Below are 17,420 nucleotides of genomic sequence, written 5' to 3' on the forward strand. Positions count from 1 at the left end.
GACCTCTAGGTCTTAGAGGTCATCTTCTCTTGGCTCCTGATTCTTACAGACCACATGTCTGGGCCTGGAGAGGGTGTGGGAAACACCAGAGGTCCAGGCTGGCTTGTCCAAAACATAGGGTAGGCCAGGAGGCAGTTTGGTGCAGCAAAGGCAGAGAGAGAGAGTCTGAATATCAAGAAGCCAGCTGTTTTCATTTCAGCATATAAATTTTGCATAATTTTGCAAGATAAAGTCTTAGTTTACAGTTTTAAGTTTTTACTTGTAAGTATTTCACACGGAGAAGGCAATGGCACCCCACTCCAGTACTCTTGCCTGGAAAATTCCATGGATGGAGGAGCCTGGTGGGCTGCAGTCTTGTGGGGTCACGAAGAGACGGACACGACTGAGCAACTTCACTTTCACTTTTCACTTTCATGCATTGGAAAAGGAAATGGCAACCCACTCCAGTGTTCTTGCCTGGAGAATCCCAGGGACGGGGGAGCCTGATGGGCTGCCGTCTGTGGGGTTGCACAGAGTCGGACACGACTGACGCGACTTGGCAGCATTATACACGGAAGGCCCCAGGGCCCGGAAAATCCGATCATCTGGCCTAGAGTCTCATTCTTTTCCGCGGGCCGGAAGCTTCCTGGGAGCTAGAACGGGTTTCCGCGGGGTTTGGCCTCGGCTCCCGAGCGGCCTGTGACCATTAACTCCCTCACCCTCCGCCTCCAGCCCAGGGCGGCCGCGGGGGCACCGGTCACGAGGCCGCCGAGGGGTTTCTCCCCACCGCCCCTCGGCTTCGCGGAGCCGCCGCTCCTCTGCCTCCCAAGCCTATGGCCTTGGCCATCGCGCTCCTCCTCTCGGGGGTCCTGCTCCCCTGCTGGGGAGAGTTCGCGCTCTTTAAAAAGGGGTCTACAAAGGTGAGCCAAGAGACGTTTCAAACCTTCCGTTCTAGCCGAGGGCGGTGGCCGGGGCATCACTCTCCATCTAGAAGGGGCCAGTTGGGCTTGGAGAGAGAAGACGGGGATGGGGCCGGGGTGGGGGGAAGAGGGGAGGGGACCACCCCCTACTGGGGATTTCCTCTCAGGCCGGAAGCTTGGTGTGCTCCCAAAGGACTTGCTTCACCTCCCTAGTGGCTCTGGAGGTAAAAGAAAGTGGCCTTATAACCAGCAGCATCCTCCCCCTCCCCCGCCTAGCCCCCTCCCCCTCCCCCCTCTGGGACACTCAGTCCTGCCGCCGGTCACGCCCTGCACACCTGCCCTAGCGTCTGCCCCTCTCTGTGCCCTTCTAGGCACTCAGCTCTTTCCTCCTTTTCCTTCCTCGTCTTTCTCTCCACCCCATTCTCTGTCCCTTCCCCATCCCCCACTAAAGTGTGATGGGGAGTATTTGGTCCTTCCACACAGGTGACCCTTTGGGACCCACAGAGGTGAGGGGGTCCCCAGGAAAGAAGAAGCAGAGGGAAAAGTCCTAACTTCCCCCTTCCTCTCCCCTGCTCCTCTGAGTGCAGTGCGGGGTGGGACGTGGGGGTGAACGTCTTTAGGACTTCTCTTTCTGGATCCGTGGGGTTTTGGCAGTGTCAGGGGACCCCCCCCCCCCAACAACACACACACATGGCCAGAGAGCTGGTGACTTAGGGGTTGTCCCCACAGGCGAACGGGGCTAGGTGCTCCCACCACTCTGAATGTTTCAGTGACTGCTGTCTCGTCAACTTGGACTCCGGTGGCGCCTTCTGTGCCCCTCGGGCCAGAATAACCATGACGTGCTTGCCCCAGGTGAGACCCTGCCCCCGCGGTGCAGCCCCTGCTGGTGTGTAGGGTGGGGATGGTTCAAAAATCCCACATGGCTGCACCTGCTTTTTTTCACCCTTTGCTTGAAGCGTCCTTTCCCCCTTCTCTACCTGGCAAACTCCTGATAGTCCTGCAATGCACCTCCAGGCGCCTCCTCCAAGAACCCTTCCCTCCTTGGAACTCGCATACCCTCGGGACCCACACCCTCAGCAGAGCATGTATCTCCCTGATCTGCCTGCCTTCTCTCGGCCGCCACCACTGGTCAGAGCTCTGCAAGAGCGGGATTAAAGCATATTCACTTTGGAACCCCCGGTACCCCCCAGCTTAGTGCCTGCACATAGTAGTTGCTCAACAAACGTTTATCGCATGAATGAGTATCTCTACTCTAACATCACTGCCGCAGAGCAGGTGGGAAAAGACCTCCCAATCCATCCCTACCACGCTGCCGCAATGACAATTTCTTGAGAGGAGCTGCCCAGGCAGGTCGATGGTTTTGGGATTGGATTTGAATTTAAACCCTGCCTTTACCAACCCCTGTCTTTGTGACCTTAGACAGATAATTTCTGTTTGCTGAGCCTTAGTTTCCTCATCTGTAAAATGGGGCTAAGGTACCCACCCGACCAGCTTGTTGGGAAAAGTATGTGATCCTGGCTGTGACGGTGCTCAGTGAAGCATGGTTGTTATCAGCTGGTGGAAATGCAGGGAGCAGAACGCACAGTATGTCTTGTTCTTGCTTGCCTTTTTTCTGGCCCTGGGCCCAAACCTTTCTAGGGAGGCTGGGCTCAGTCTCCATCCCTGTGTCTGGAGAACTGCCAGTGCTCAGGGAGACAGCCAGGTCCCTCCTGTGGCCTAACTCTACAGCTGAAGTAGCCAGAGGGTCTTTTCATTATGGGCACTTAATCTACTTTGTTTTGTTTTTCCCTCAACGACAAATGGGGTTACTATTATTTCCATAAAAAAATAACTAGTGACTGCACTAGGTCTAAAGATGCCGGCATGGGGGAATCTTTAGTTCTGGCATGTGAACTCTTAGCTGCAGCATTTGGGATCTAGTTCCCTGACCAGGGATCTGGGCCCCTGCATTGGTAGCTCAGAGTCTTAGCCACTGGACCACCAGGGAAGTCCCTTAGTATTCCCATTTGACAGATGAGGGAACTAAGACAAAGAAGCTTGCCTGAGGTCACAATGTTATGAGCTGTAGAGCTGTCAGACCTCAAGTCTGTCTCACTCCATCACTTGGGCTCTTGCTTCTGCTCCCCAAGAAGTTTAAGCCTCCTTCTTCCCTGCTCCTTGGTGGCTTTCAGCTCTCTCACCCATTTTCTGCAGACCAGGAGCGCCATCAACGTCATATGTCCCTGCCGAGTAGGCCTGAATTGCATACACAAGGACCCAGACTGTAGCCGTCGGTGCCGTTTGATTTAGAGGAGGATGCAGTCTGGTCAGGAACACCCTCCTCCCGCCCCTCCTTGAGGGGCCTCATGTTGCTCAAAAGACATTAAAGTCACTTCTGGCTCTGGTGTCTGTCTGTGCTTCCTGGGAGAGGGAACCGGATAGGGATTGTTCTGAAAGAAGAGACATGATAGAACTTCCCATGGTTTGGCCCTGTCTGGAAGCCTGGTGGTCTCAGGGGGAAACTGTGGGAAGGGAGTGGGCTCGTGGGTGTGTAGTTGCTGGGGGAGGGAAAAGGGATGGATTGGAATTTGGGGATTAGCAGATGCAGACTTGGAGAAGGCAATGGCACCCCACTCCAGCACTCTTCCCTGGAAAATCCCATGGACGGAGGAGCCTGGTGGGCTGCAGTCCATGGGGTCGCGAAGAGTCGGACACGACTGAGCAACTTCACTTTCACTTTTCACTTTCATGCATTGGAGAAGGAAATAGCAACCCACTCCAGTGTTCTTGCCTGGAGAATCCCAGGGACGGGGGAGCCTGGCGGGCTGCCGTCTATGGGGTCGCACAGAGTCGGACACGACTGAAGCGGCTTAGCAGCAGCAGCAGCAGATGCAAACTATTATGTATAGAACAAGCAACAAGGTCCTACTGCATAGCTCAGGGAGCCCTATCCTGTGATAAACCATAATGGAAAAGAATATGAGAAAAGAATGAATATGATATATAGCTGCATCACTTTGCTGTGCAGCAGAAATTAACACAGCATGGTACATCAACTATACTTCAATCAAATAAATGTTTAAAAATAAAAAAACTGAGGCTCACAGAGCTACATGACTTACTCAAGTCTCACCATGGTGTATTTTCTGCTGCAAGTATCCAAAAAATAAAACAATTGCGACTGGTCTGGATGCTGAGGGAATTCGCTGGTGGTCAGAACTGCAAGGGCAGTAGCAGGTTGGCCTCGGGTCTGGTTGAATTCGGTAGCTCCCTGGCCTTCTGGCTGGATTCCTTCCCAGGAGCTGTAAAAGTTCCAGGTGTCACGTAATAATAACAGTTAAGATTTATCAAGCACTTACTATGTTCCAGACACTGTGCAATGTGTTTTCTTATCTGTATCAGCTCATCTTATTGTCACAACAAAGTTATAGTCGGTACTATAATAATTATTCCTAGTTTAAGAATAGGCTGTTCAGGCTCGAAGTATCCTTCTTAATGTTTCCGAGTAGGGGTGGGGCTGGGGTTGGACCCCAGGCTGTCTTGCTCCACAGGGCAGGGTCTTAACCACAAATCCACCTCACATATGGAGAAATCAGGCTCCCCAGGGAAAGGAAACATCTGTGTCACAATTCTCAGCAAACATCCTAAGACTGATTCTAGTTGGATTCGTCCGCTTAGTCTCCATACTCAACCCTGACCCACTCTCCTGAGTCAGACTGGAACGCTGAGTCTCTACCTCAACCCCAGTTCAGTCTGCCTTGGGGTCACTTTGCCCTGGACCCACTCACCACTCCTCATTTGACATAAACACAGTGTAATTCAGAGATCCTCTGTATCACCCCGAGATCATAAATGTCTTTTTCTCCTATCTCATTATATCTCAATCATTCCCCTCACGTCACCAAAATATTTTTTAAAACAGCAATGACTTGCTACTATGTATAAAATAGATAACTAAGGAGGACCTACTGTATAGCACAAGGGACTCTACTCAGTGCTCTGTGGTGACCTCAATAGGAAGGAAATTCAAAAAAGAGGTGATATATAGATACATATAGCTGATTCACTTTGCAGCATAGTAGAATCTAACACAACATTGTAAAGCAGCTATTCTCCAATAAAAATTAAAAAACAAAAAACGCAGTAGTGATTGCCTAATTTTATTTTATATGTGGACCATATCTGCTTAACTATTTCCCTATGAGTAGACAATAAGATCATTTCCAAGTCCAAACCATCTGTGTTCTGTAGGACACAAATTTATGGCTGCAAAAGCAAAATCCTGTTCTAATGATGGCTTCAGCAAGGTGGATGCTTTGCCTCTCGCCTGGAGGTTGGGGGGAGGCTGGCTGAGGCTCTGCTGGGAGAGGTCATGCGCCCCCACCTCCTTCCACCTTCTTGCTCAGTCATCTGCTGCTCTGTTTCCTTCCATTTTCCCCCTTAATTTTTTACAACACGACACACATAGCAACGTCATATTGATATAGCACCTTGGCATAAGAGTAGAAGGGTCTTGGGGCCCTAAAGAGGCTCTCCTGAGGGCAGAAGGCACCCACATCTCCAGACACGCTAGTTGGGACGCTCTGCCTCAAATTGTTTCTTTCCTTCTATAGTCAGAGATAGTGCCCCACCGTACCTGCTGGGTCCACGTTCCAGTTAGACGAAAGGAGGGAGAGGGGCAGCGGGCAGCTCACCCTTCCTAAAAGGGCAGCAGGAATTGCTTTCACTTACAACCCTCTAGGCAAAAGTTGGTGAACCACTAGTTCACCTAGTGGCTCAGATGGTAAAGAATCTGCCTGCAGTGTGGGAGACCTGGGTTCGATCTCTGGGTCAGGAAGACGCCCTGGAGAAGGAAATGGCAATCCACTCCAGTATTCGTGCCTGGAAAACTCCATGGACAGAGGAGCCTGGATGACTACAGTCCATGGAGTCACAAAGAATCAGACAAGACTGAGCGACTAACACATTCACTTTCAGGCAAAAGTTAGTCACATGGCTGCAGCTAGCTGCAAGGGAGGCTGGGAAATGTAGTTTTCATCGGGACATCCGTGTGCCCAGCTAAAGCTTGCGGGTTCTGTTATTAAAGGACAAAAGGAGAATGTATAGTGGGAGCAATTTGCTGTCACAAAACCCTTTATTATTATTTTAATAAACCAGGAGAGCTTGGCTCCTAGGACCCAGAGCTAATGACTGTTGCTGCTGCTGCTGCTGCTGCTAAGTCGCTTCAGTCATGTCCGACTCTGTGCAACCCCATAGACGGCAGCCCACCAGGCTCCCCCGTCCCTGGGATTCTCCAGGCAAGAACACTGGAGTGGGTTGCCATTTCCTTCTCCAATGCATGAAAGTAAAAAGTGAAAGTGAAGTTGCTCAGTCACGACCCCATGGACTGCAGCCCACCAGGCTCCTCCATCCATGGGATTCTCCAGGCAAGAGTGCTGGAGTGGGGTGCCATTGCCTTAGGCAGCTCTAATCAGGTTGTTTTGTTGTTGATCTGCAGTTCTTCATATATTTTGGATAGTCACTCCTTATTGGACATATCATTTGCAAATATCTTCTCCCATTTTCAGTATGTTGTCTTTTCATATTTTTGATGTTTTCCTTTGCTGTGCATAAGTTTTTATCTGCTATAGTCCCATTTGTTTATTTTTGCTTTTGTTTCCCTTGCCTGAAGAGTCACAACTATTAATAGAAAGATACTGCAAAGACCAGTGCAAACACTTGTCTATGTTTTCTTCTACAATTTTATGGTTTCAGGTAGGAAGACTTCTTTGGGGGAGGGGCATGCTGTGTGGCTTGCAGGATCTTAGTTCCCTGACCAGGAAAGGAACTCATGCCCCTTACAAGGGAAGCATGGAGTCCTAACTGACAGATGGGTAGGGAAGCCCCAAGGAAGACTCCATTTTTGATTGGCCAATGATATCTTTTGAGCCTTCACACCCCTTTTGCCCCACATCTAGGCCAGCCGATAACAGCCCCCCTCCCTCCCTTGGTGCTGGTGGGAGATGCAAACTACACAAACCTAAGCCTGCTTGGGGGACCCACACCCTGGCCCCGTCTCCCAGCTGCAGTGAAAGTCAAAGCCACCCAGCCTTCCGTCTCTACCACTCAAACCCCCGTGCACCTGGCCTGCTGCCCCCGGAAAGGTCCATTATTTGAGTGGTAAGCCTTTTCATGCTGTTTTGATATATGTGACATCATCCATTCCAACATCCAAATCAGTTCTGGGTGGGGGTTGATTTCATCCTCCAAGAGGCACCCAGAGAACCTGGATCGCTCAATCGCTTTTCAGAAACTATGACTTCAGGTTCTGCGGTTCTCGTTCCCTTCCACGGCTGGGTGACCAGGGGACGCTCTGTGGCTGGGAGAGGCCTGAATGGCTAAGTCACCACATGGGGGATGGTGGCCCTGGAGAATGTCCTGATTCGCAGCTGACTTTGCACAAGCAAGAAACCCACTTGTGTTGTATTAAGCCTCTATGCCTCCTGGGTGGTCTGTTTCAGCAGCATTTCCTTTCCTGCCATGATTATTGTGTGTTAGAACGTCTCTTGCCCATCTGCCCGCAGCATCACCACCAGTTTCCACTCTCAAGACTCAGGCACTCTGTTCTGATTATCCGCTGCCAGACCCACTCCCAGTTCGTGTGTTCTGAGCTTATAATCCTGTGCTTACCGAGAAGGCCTACAGAAATGTGTTCAGGTGACCACACTTTCACAGGAGAGGGAGTTACTGACATTCTCATTGACGGTTTCTGGAGGAAGGGAGTGGAAAGATAAAAACCAGAGTCTAATCTTCTGTTATTTGATAGCTTTGTGACTTTGGGAGGTTTGGCAACTTCTCTGGGCCTTAGTCACCTCATCTGTGAAACAAATATTCAAATAACAAATGTCATTTGTTAACAATAATATTCAATCAGATAGGATGAGAGAGTCTTTTGAAATCGTTCTGAGACCTTCTAACTGTATAGATAATGACAACAGCTTCTATTGATTGGGTGCCTACTCTATGCATAGTACAATACCTGCTATTTAAGCATTGCGTTGTTCCTGTGATGTACTGTTATTATGTCCTGTTTTGCAGATGGGGAAACTGAGGTTCAAAGAGGTTAAGAAGTCTGCCAAAAGCACACAGCCAGTAGAGAGCAGAGCTATCTGAATCCAGATCTATCTTGCTGGTGCAGAGCCCAAGCGCATGGGCTGGCTACTCTGCCAGCAGCAAGGCAAGCACAGCGAACGGTCCAGGAAGCAGCAGCGGCTCCTGGGGAACATCTGCTTCATCCCCACTGCTTGGTCCTCTGTCCCTTTGGTCTGGGAGCTGGCACTGTTGGCCTCTCCCTCTCAAGCCCAGGACTGGGCATTCATACCTCATTACTACCCACCAGGCCTCAGTCACGTGGAAGATGCCTGGTTTTTAGCTGGAACATAGAGGCGGCTGTTCCTGGTCCTCCACTTCCTCCTCTCCTTTTTCTTCCTCCTCACCAGGGAGGAAATCAAAAGTTTGGGAGGGAACCTAGAGGGTACACTGTCTACCACTATCCTAAGACTCTGTTTGGGAAGGGTGGGTGGACCCAGAGGCTTATGCGGGTGAAAGCCGGAAGCTGGGGGGCAGCAGGGAGTGCTGGGTGTTTGGGGGGACAAAGAAAGCTCATCTGGATCATGGGAGCCCTGCTGGGGCACTGCTGGTGGCCTTGCAGCGGTGAACTCAACAGAGCACTCCTTCCCAAGCTCGCTCGCATCTGGTAAGAGACACAGACGTTCGTCTCCCCTCACGTTTTATTGAGCACTTAGTGCATATAAAGGATTTTGCTAGGTGCTAGCGATAGGTCTGTGAACAAGACACCAAAATCCTTGCCCTGGGAGAGCTGACATTCTATTGTAGGGGGTAAATAAGTAAAATATTAATATATTCCACATGATCAACATCTGAGGACAAAAAAAAAAAAAAAAGGAAGGGGCTTCAGGAGTTGTGCTGTGAGGAGAGGGTATTCAGGGAAGACCTTACGAACCATGGGAAATTTAAGCAAAGATCCAAAGGGAGTGAATGAGGATTAGTCACTCAGTCGTGTCCGACTCTGCGACTCCATGGACTGTAGCCTGCCAGGCTCCTTTGTCTTTGGGACTCTCCAGGCAAGAGTACTGGAGTGGGTCGCCATTTCCTTCTCCAGGGGAATCTTCCCAACCCAGGGATTGGACCCACACGGCAGGCAAATTCTTTACCATCTGAGCCACCAGGCCTTTCCTAAAGGGAGCCAGGCAGGCAGAAGGACTTGCCCAGGTGGAGGAACAGCCAGGGCAGAAGTCTGGAGGAGGGACCTTGCCTGGCATATTCAGGAACAGCAAAGAGGAGTGAGAGAGAATGGAAATGTCAGGAGAAGAGGTTAGAGAGGTCGAAGGAACCTTACAGTATTCTCCTTCATTCAGCAGTTCTGCCCTCAGCACCTGCTGTGTGTGAGGACTTAAGAAATAGAACTGTGATCATGAGTGCAAAAATCACTGCCCTCCTTCAGTTGAGGGGGGATAGAAAAACTTAAAAACAGGATAAAGAAGATAAATTCAGAGAGTCATGTGTGTTGTGAACACAGCAAACCCAGGTGACGGGCCTGCTCCGGCTGGGTGTCAGGGAGGCGGCCAGACAGGCCTCCCGGGGCGGGGCATGCAGAGCAGGGCAGGCAGTTGTTGGTTTTGTTCCCAGCTGGAGCCCCAGGGCCTGCACACAGTAGGCGCTCAGTATTTGCTCCTTGAAAGACTACTGACATTGTCGGACAGAGGGCTAATGGATGGCAGTGATAATGTCATAAGCCCCAGCCCTGGGGACCGTTGACGTGTGAGCATGTGCATGTCTGGGGGGTGCAGGTGACATTTTGTGCGGCAGGCAGGTGGGTCTGGCCCACTCTCCTGTGCACCAGGGGAGAAGTCACCTATTTGGGGGACACTGTGGGCAAACCTTCCGAAACTGCTTAGTCCCCTCTAGGCACAGGTCAGGCCCCACAGACACCTTGTGTGCCCCGAACCCCATCCACACAGACGCCCCTGGGGACTGAGAGGCTGCCCAGCCTGGCAGGTGGGGAGGGGGCAGTGTGGGAGAAGGAGGCAGGCCAGGCCGTCTCCCTGCACGACACGGGGGAGATTTGCCTCCAGAAGAAGGGGTCCAAGAGCAGGTGCTGCCGCTGGTCTGCTGGGAACCGTGAGTTGTACTGCAGCGTAAGGGGGCCCGAGGGCAGGATGTGTACCCAGGGGTGGGTGTCGGGGCCTCAGGGGAGCTGAGGGGGGGAGACCCATGGAAGGCGGAACTGGAGCGCACCCAGGGGCCAGGGGAAGGAGGGAGGGGTAGACGGGCGGAAGTGATCTGGGATTCCTCTGCTGGGGGAGTCTTTGGACAGACCCAGGGTGGGTTCCCCCACCCAGGGGCGTGGAATCCTGGATGGTGGGGCAGGGATGGGGCGCGGCGATGTTTGTTTTTCTAACATGGGTTCCAGTTCTCCGGGGGTCTTCTCAGCAGACTCTGAAGTAGCACGGTCAATGGCACAGTTTAGGTCTGGCCCTAATCCTGGTCTACCTCGGCCTTCACCACCCTCATCCCAAGCCCCAGGAGTTCTGCTGTGGCTTCCTGGGAGGAAGTGGGCTGAGAGAGGAACAGAGTGTGCTGGAGAGGGGAGTTGATTGACCCATGAGAAGATTTAAGGAGAGGAGATGGGGCCCCCTCTGTGTTCATCCACTTAGGACTGGCAGGTGGGATAACAGGGGAAAGGCAATGCCAGGGGCGGAGTGAGGAGGGCACTGTGCAAACCTAGAGGTCAGCCTGGAGGAGGTGACCAGAGGCACAGTCTCAGAGCAGCTGGGCGAGAAGGTCCTTTATGCCCAGGTCCTCTGTGGTGCACAAGTCGAGGGCCCCTGAGCTGGACTGTGGTGAAGGTGGGGGGCTGCCCCCAGAGCAGCCCTCAAGGCCAAGGTCAAAGTGTCACCTTTCCCTGGCATTCCTCAGCCTGGATAACAGGTATCCCTGCCAGCTGGACCTGACTTGTGTATTTCCAAAGAATCAGAAATAGTTTAAAGTCATCTACAGCCATTGTAAGAAAATTGAAAAAAAGAAGCCAGCTAAGAAAGGTTTCTTCTAATGATTGCTCTTTGTTGCCTCCTCCCACTTCTCCACCTACTCCTGTGCCACCCAGAACTGTGTGTTCCTTTCCCTGGTTCCCAGAGCCTCCCCCAAGGGGGAGGGGCAAGGAGGGAGAGATGATGCACTATCACTGAGACAAAAAGCTGGCAATGTGTGCTGGCGGCCATTGCCCCCCTTCCTTGCTAAACTCCAACATTATTTGGGCAGGCCACATGCCCAGCCCTGGAGCAGGATTGTAATTAGCCTAAGCCAGTTGCGGCGATCCCATTCTCTTTGCCCAATACTTGCTTTTCCAGCCTCCCTTGCAGCTAGCGGTGGTCAGGTGACCCAGCTGTAGCTGTGTAGATATGGAGTCGTCAGCCTGGAAATATTAGGGGAAGATAAGAAGGTACCCCGGGAGAGGCACTCTGTCCTTACCCGCTCCCCCACCCAGCCTCTGTCCCCAGGGTTTCTAACTTAGCAGATGGTGAGAGGATCTGATGTTAGGAGCCCCTGTGAAGGCATTTACAGAGAGAAGCTGGCACCCAAACACATGTCAACACTTCCATCTTCAGACTTCTTCATGCCTGAGAAATATATGCCCCCTTTGTTTGTGCTGTAATTACTTGGGCTTTTGTTAGTCACAGCTGAATCCAGACTTATCTCATAAACCTAATGGTTACTCTTGAGGATTCATTATCCCAGAGCTACAGAATCCCGGGGTGGGCAGAGCACCTGTTTCATTCAGCTCACCCTCCCCCGTTTATGTGAATCTCCTCTCCAGCATCATCACTGAGGGTCACTGACATTCCACTTGCACAACTGAGTGCCTAGCATCCCAAGACTCTCTAAGGAAGCCCAGGTTTGATGGCTCCAGTGGGTATAAGGTTTTTATATTAAGTCAAAACTAAATTCCTTTTGAAAGTGAAAGTGATAATCGCTCAGTCGTGCCTGACTCTTTGCGACCCCACAGACTGTGGCCCACCAGGCTCCTCTGTCCATGGGATTCTCCAGGCAAGAACACTGGAGTAGGTTGCCATTCCCTTCTCCAGGGGATCTTCCTGACCAAGGGATTGAACCCCGGTCTCCAGCATTTGCAGGCAGATTCTTTACTGTCTGAGCCACCAGGGAAGCCCTTTCCTTTTAATTCCACCCATTTGTCTTAGTGCGAATAACTGGGAAAGAACAGGAAATTGTAGAAAGGGTTGGGGGTGGAGTTGGATGGATTTAGTGCCAACTTTTTCTAATTACATAACATTGAGCAAGTTACTTAACAACTCTGAACCTTAGTTTCTTTTATCTATAAAGTGGAGACAATGAGTTCTCCTTCCCATCCAAGGCCATTGTGAGAATTTGCTGGCCGCAGTGTAAGCCCACAGCAATTGTTCATGATCTGACTCTTTTTAACATAGATTGTGTCAGCTAGCTGTCATCTCTGAGAGTTTGGCCCAGGAAAGGACTGAGAGACCAGGAGAAGGGACTGGTAAGTTTTGATGCAGGGCAAAGAATATGGGCCATTATAACTCCCCAACAGAGATGTGTGTGTGTGCGTGTGTGTGTGTGTGTGCATGCGTGTCTGCCTGCCTGAGAACTTGGGGAGCAAGGAGGGCCTCCCAGGGAGCTGCGATGCTCCTCAGAAATAGAGGTTCCCAGCCTGACTGGGCTTGTTTCACAACCTTGTCTCCAGCCTGTCAGCCTCGTTCCGTCTGTCCCCCCCCGACCCGTTCCTCCTTTTCAGATGACACCTGCCTGATGTGCAGGAAGCTTGATGAAACAGCAAGGAAGACGCTGACTCAGCAAGAGTATCCAGGTGACTGGGGAAGGTTTGCAAGAGGGGCTTTAATTGCCAAGAACCCAGTTAGAAGGTGGAGGTGCCCGTCGAGGCGGTGGCTGGCCAGGGGCGGGTCCTGATGGAGGAGCGTCCTGGGGTGTGCTGGCCTGGGTGAGCTCGCTTACTCTGTGGCACGTCCGAGATCAAGGCAGACGCCGAAGTTGGTGTTGGTGATGGAGCCCACGATGGTCTTGTCACCGTTGCAGGTCAGGCCCCGCTCACAGGGACACTTGTAGTAAACCCCATAGAGCGTCTGCAGAGACAGAGCGGCTGTGGGGGCCACCTGCCCCAGATGGCGCTTCTCCTTCGTGCCTCCTCAGGGGGTGCGGGGGCTGCGGTGGGCCTGGAGGACCTGGGTCCTGCTCTCCACTGTGTGGCTCACTTGCTGTTACTAACTTGATCTCGCTGAGGAGCCTCTGTTTACCCATCCATGAAATAGGGACAACACCTCGCTGCCCCGCCCATGTCACCGGTCAGATGTGAAGCTCAAGAGAGTGGATGGGATGGAAAAGGGCTTTGAAGTGTGCTGACCTCCCTTCACCTTCAGCATTCAGTGTCCGGACTGACCCTCTTCCCTGAGCCCACACCCAAGCCTCGAGGGCCCTCCCCGCACTGAGCTGTACCCCCGCAGCTGTCTCCTCTGCCCCCCGACACCCTGCCCCCCGGCACTCACAAAGGCGGAGCACTCGCTGTTCTCGCTGGCCTTGGGTGCGCAGCGGGCCAGGCTCAGGCCGTCCTCCCGGTGGCAGCACTTGCTGTTGCACTGGGCACTGTTCAGGCAGAGCTCGCCCTCATCCTGCCAGGGGGCAGCCGGTCAGCCCAGCCTCCTCCCTTTGGTCCCCTGTCCATACAGACCCACAACTCACCACCCACTACTGCCAACAGGGCCTCACACCATGGTGGGCTGGTATGAAGGAATCCAACCCCTGGGGCTGGAGGCCTCTGCCCACCCCGATCCCTTGACCCACTCGCGTGAGATGCAGGCAGTGTGGCATCATGAAAGTAGCCCTGGGTGGGGACGTGGCGCCCAACTCCTCTGACCGGCTGCGCTACCAGCTCCCTGGGTGAACCCTGGGCCCATCGCTGCCCCCTCTATGCCTCAGTGTTCCCATCTGGAATGGTCGCCTGTGGTGGCCCCCAAACGGGGTCTCCAAATCTCCCTGGGTCCCCCAGTCCTTCGAGGAGCCTGTGAAAGTTGAGGATCATCTCCCGGGAAACTCCTCCCTCCACAGACTCTTACAGGTAATCGCAGGGGCATCCCGGCCCCTCTGAACCCATGTCTGGCCCTGAGTTAAGAACCTGCAAACTGGGTTCCTAATCCAAAGAGCTCTTGCAGTGCCCTCTTGTGAAAAGGCCACGTGGACAGTGGGGAGAGCCTGGATCTGGAGCCTGCCAGCTGGTCGCCAGTCCCTGATCAAGGCTTTCCAGCTGTGTGACCTCAGGCAGGAGACTTAACCTTCCTCTAAGTCAGCTTTCCATGTGAAGACGGGATTGATCATAATAGTACCTATCTCACATGGCTCTTTGTGTGTGTGTGTACACGCATGTGTGCACATGTACACGTTGTGTTGCTTCCGTCGTGTCTGACTCTTTGCGACCCCTCTGGACTATAGCCCACCAGGCTCCTGTGTCCCTGGGATTCTCCAGGCAAGGATACTGGAGTGGGTTGCCATGCCCTCCTCCAGGGGATCTTCCCGACCCAGGGATCGAAACTGCATCTCATACATCTCCTGCATTGGCAGGCGGGTTCTTTACCACCGGCACCACCGGGGAAGCCCCATTTGGTTCTTACAAGGACTAAATAAGTAAGCAATCCTGAGGCATTTAGAGCTGGACTGGTCAGTGTAGGTGAGAAGCCAGAATCACTGGGAAGCTTTTTAAACTACTGGATCTTCTGAGTCAGGGTTTCCGGGATGAGAGCCCAACACTCTGGATTTTTCTTTTTTCTTGCCTCACTTCACGGCTTGTGGGATCTTAGTTCCCCAACCAGGGACTGAACCTGTGCCCTCGGGAGTGAAAATGCAGAGTCCTAACCACTGGACCTCCAGGGTTCCGCTCTGGATTTTTATCAAGTTCCCTCAGCCGGGTTGAACCATGCTCTGAGCATGCTCCACGCTGATCGGCCTTCTCTGGGGCCCTGGGGAAGGGGCAACCGCGACAGGGGGTGGGCAGTCAAGGAACAGATGTTTTACCTCCCAGCTCTTGGGCAGCTGACCCACCAGGGGTCAAAAAGCCAAGCTTAAAAAATATCCCGCATGGGGGCCCAGATGCCTCCTGCCTGGAAGAGCCTCTTACCAGGTTGATTATGATTCCCCGGGGGTCGGGAACCGCATAGGCTACAGCGAGGGCAACGAGCAGAAGGACAAGGACCTTTTCCATGATGAGTGGGCACAGCTGGTGTAGGTCACAGCCGGCAGGTCAGGTCAGGTGGCAAAAGACGGAGCCAGAGGGGGTGGTGGGGCTATAAAAGAGGCCTCGTGCGCATGTGACCCGCCTTCCCAGTCCCACAGGGCCTGCCGTGGGCAGAGGCCCAGCTGTGGCCAGCCTGCTGGGGTGGGGTCCTGATAAGCTACTGGGTGCCACCTGGCACCCCTACCTTTTGTGTGAGTGTGTGTGTGTGTGTATGTGTGTGTTGGGGGTGGTGTGACGTGGCGGCCTGGCTAAGAGAGGGGACCCAGGGGCACCTTTGCCTGTAGGAGTTATTAGCTAGGCAAGTTACCAGTTCTGTTTCAGTCTCCTTATCTGTCAACTGGTAAGAGCTGTGAGCGTTAAGTGATTTAACATGTTATACACAAACTACCTATAGCCTGGAACAGGGCTTCGCACATGAGCAGCACGTTAGCTGCAACACCTGCTCACTGCTATTATTCACCTCTGGCGCCTTGAGCTCCCTGGCAGGGCTGGGACTCGGGTGAGGCAACAGAGATACCTAGAGTGTGAGCACCTCCTTTAACCTTTCTCCCTAGACCCCTCTCTTGCCTCACCGAGTCTGGGTCCTGCTTTTGACCCCACCCAAACCCAGGTATGTGGCAGTATCGGGCTCAGGCGAGGAGGGGTCTCAGGCCCCCCTGGGCTTTTCCGGCAGGCCCAGGAGCCTGGGGCTGGCCGGCTCTGTGGCCGCTGGCAGGGGGGTTCCGCCTCGCTCTGGGCGTCCTGCCCTGGGTGTCCCACCCCCCAACCCGCCCACTGGGGGATGCCTGCAGGAATGATTCCGGGACTCTCAGGAGGTCCTTCTCCAACAACTCTCTCCCGCTTCCTGTCCACTGCACTTAATATCTGCAGCCAGCATCAGAGACTCGCCCCTTTCGATAAAGCTTCCACTCTTCTGCTCGCCCTGTCCGCTACCCAAGGCCACGTGTGTGCCTGAGCAGTTGTTAGTCCTGGCTGAGGATGAAAAGGTCCCTTTGGCCTCTGCTGGCCCGGGGTGAAGGCTGGGAAGGGCACAGCTGCCTGAGTGTGCTCAGGTGTGGGAGGGATTGGCTTTCCCTGGAGGGCTGGCTATTGTGGCAGAGTACCCCTCCCCCACCCCAGGAAGTGGAAGACAGCCAACTTGGGGAGGCCCCAGACTGGGTTGCCTTTATCCAGACAGACTTGACTTCAAAACTCACCATAACTAGCTGCACGAACTTGGACGGGTTATTTAAATTTGTAATCTCTGTGAACCTGTTTTCTTATCGAGGCAAAGAGGTCAATGGCTCTTAGGAAGGTCAGAATTGAATAAGACAGTGTATGTGAAATCCCACAGAAGTGCCTGACACATGGGGGCTGTTCAGGCAACATAGCGACCTTTCACCCTTATAGCACTGAGGGTGGCCTAGAGAGGAGCAGCTGAAGGAACCAGCCAGGACATCCTCAAAATGAGAGAAGCCCACCCAATTCCAGAGACCTGGAAATGCCATTGATGAAAGAAATAGTCTTCTCTCTCTCTTTTTTTTTTTTTTTATGGGGCTTAGTGTTTTCAACCACTTTTCCCCGTGAGCTTATCCTGGCCCTTCCCCACCACACTGTTCCTTCTCCCAAGTCAAGATGAGGAGGCTGGGGAAGGAACTGGAACCAAAGAGCTCTTTCTATCAAAATGCATCAGTCCTAGTATTGCCAGCGGGTCATGGCTACCTTTCCAGAGGTGAAAGAATGCAGATTTTTCCATTCCAAACAAAGAATATAGCAAGAAGAACTTTGATAATGTTTGTGTGCTTCCAAAATACAAGCAAGAAGTAGTTAAGGACTTTTTGTACCCAAACCTCATATGGTCTAACCACCCCTTCCCCAATCTAAAGAGTGTTTTGCTTTGGCTTTTCCCCCCCTCAAAAAAGAATTGATTTCTGATTCCCACATGCGATCATATGTGTTTCTCTCACATACGTAATGTTGAATGAGGGACTTCCCTGTGGTCCAGTGGCTAAGACTCTGCCCTCCCAATGCAGGGGCCCCGTGTTCAATCCCTGCTCAGGGAACTAGATCCCACATGCCACAGCTAAAAGATTCCACATGCTGCAACTAAGACCCAGCATAGCCAGATAAATAAATCAGTTTTAAAAAAGGAATTCCCCATAATACTGATTGAGAAAACCCGTGGACAAAAGAACACAGATGGTTTGATTCCATCTACATGAGATGGC

General features: G+C 52.6%; 2 protein-coding genes across 3 annotated transcripts; one reads left to right on the forward strand and one right to left on the reverse strand.

Annotated features, from left to right (window-relative positions):
* Window positions 1-812: 812 nt before the first annotated feature.
* Window positions 813-3,188, forward strand: CLPSL2 (colipase like 2). Its single transcript, XM_068961009.1, has 3 exons — window positions 813-899; window positions 1,629-1,751; window positions 3,093-3,188. Exons 1-3 carry the CDS (start codon window positions 813-815, stop codon window positions 3,186-3,188), a joined length of 306 nt encoding a protein of 101 aa, XP_068817110.1.
* A 9,734-nt stretch (window positions 3,189-12,922) lies between these two features.
* Window positions 12,923-15,180, reverse strand: CLPS (colipase). Of its 2 annotated transcripts, XM_068961101.1 has the most exons (3): window positions 15,097-15,180; window positions 13,475-13,597; window positions 12,923-13,054 (listed from the first exon to the last, which is right to left on the reverse strand). In XM_068961101.1, the coding sequence occupies exons 1-3, from the start codon at window positions 15,178-15,180 to the stop codon at window positions 12,923-12,925; spliced, it is 339 nt and encodes a 112-aa protein (XP_068817202.1). The 2 variants fall into 2 exon arrangements, with proteins under 2 accessions (XP_068817202.1, XP_068817203.1); XM_068961102.1 differs by lacking the exon at window positions 13,475-13,597.
* Window positions 15,181-17,420: the final 2,240 nt, after the last annotated feature.

This window comes from Capricornis sumatraensis, chromosome 22 (assembly GCF_032405125.1).
Source record: "Capricornis sumatraensis isolate serow.1 chromosome 22, serow.2, whole genome shotgun sequence".
Classification (NCBI taxonomy): domain Eukaryota; kingdom Metazoa; phylum Chordata; class Mammalia; order Artiodactyla; family Bovidae; genus Capricornis; species Capricornis sumatraensis.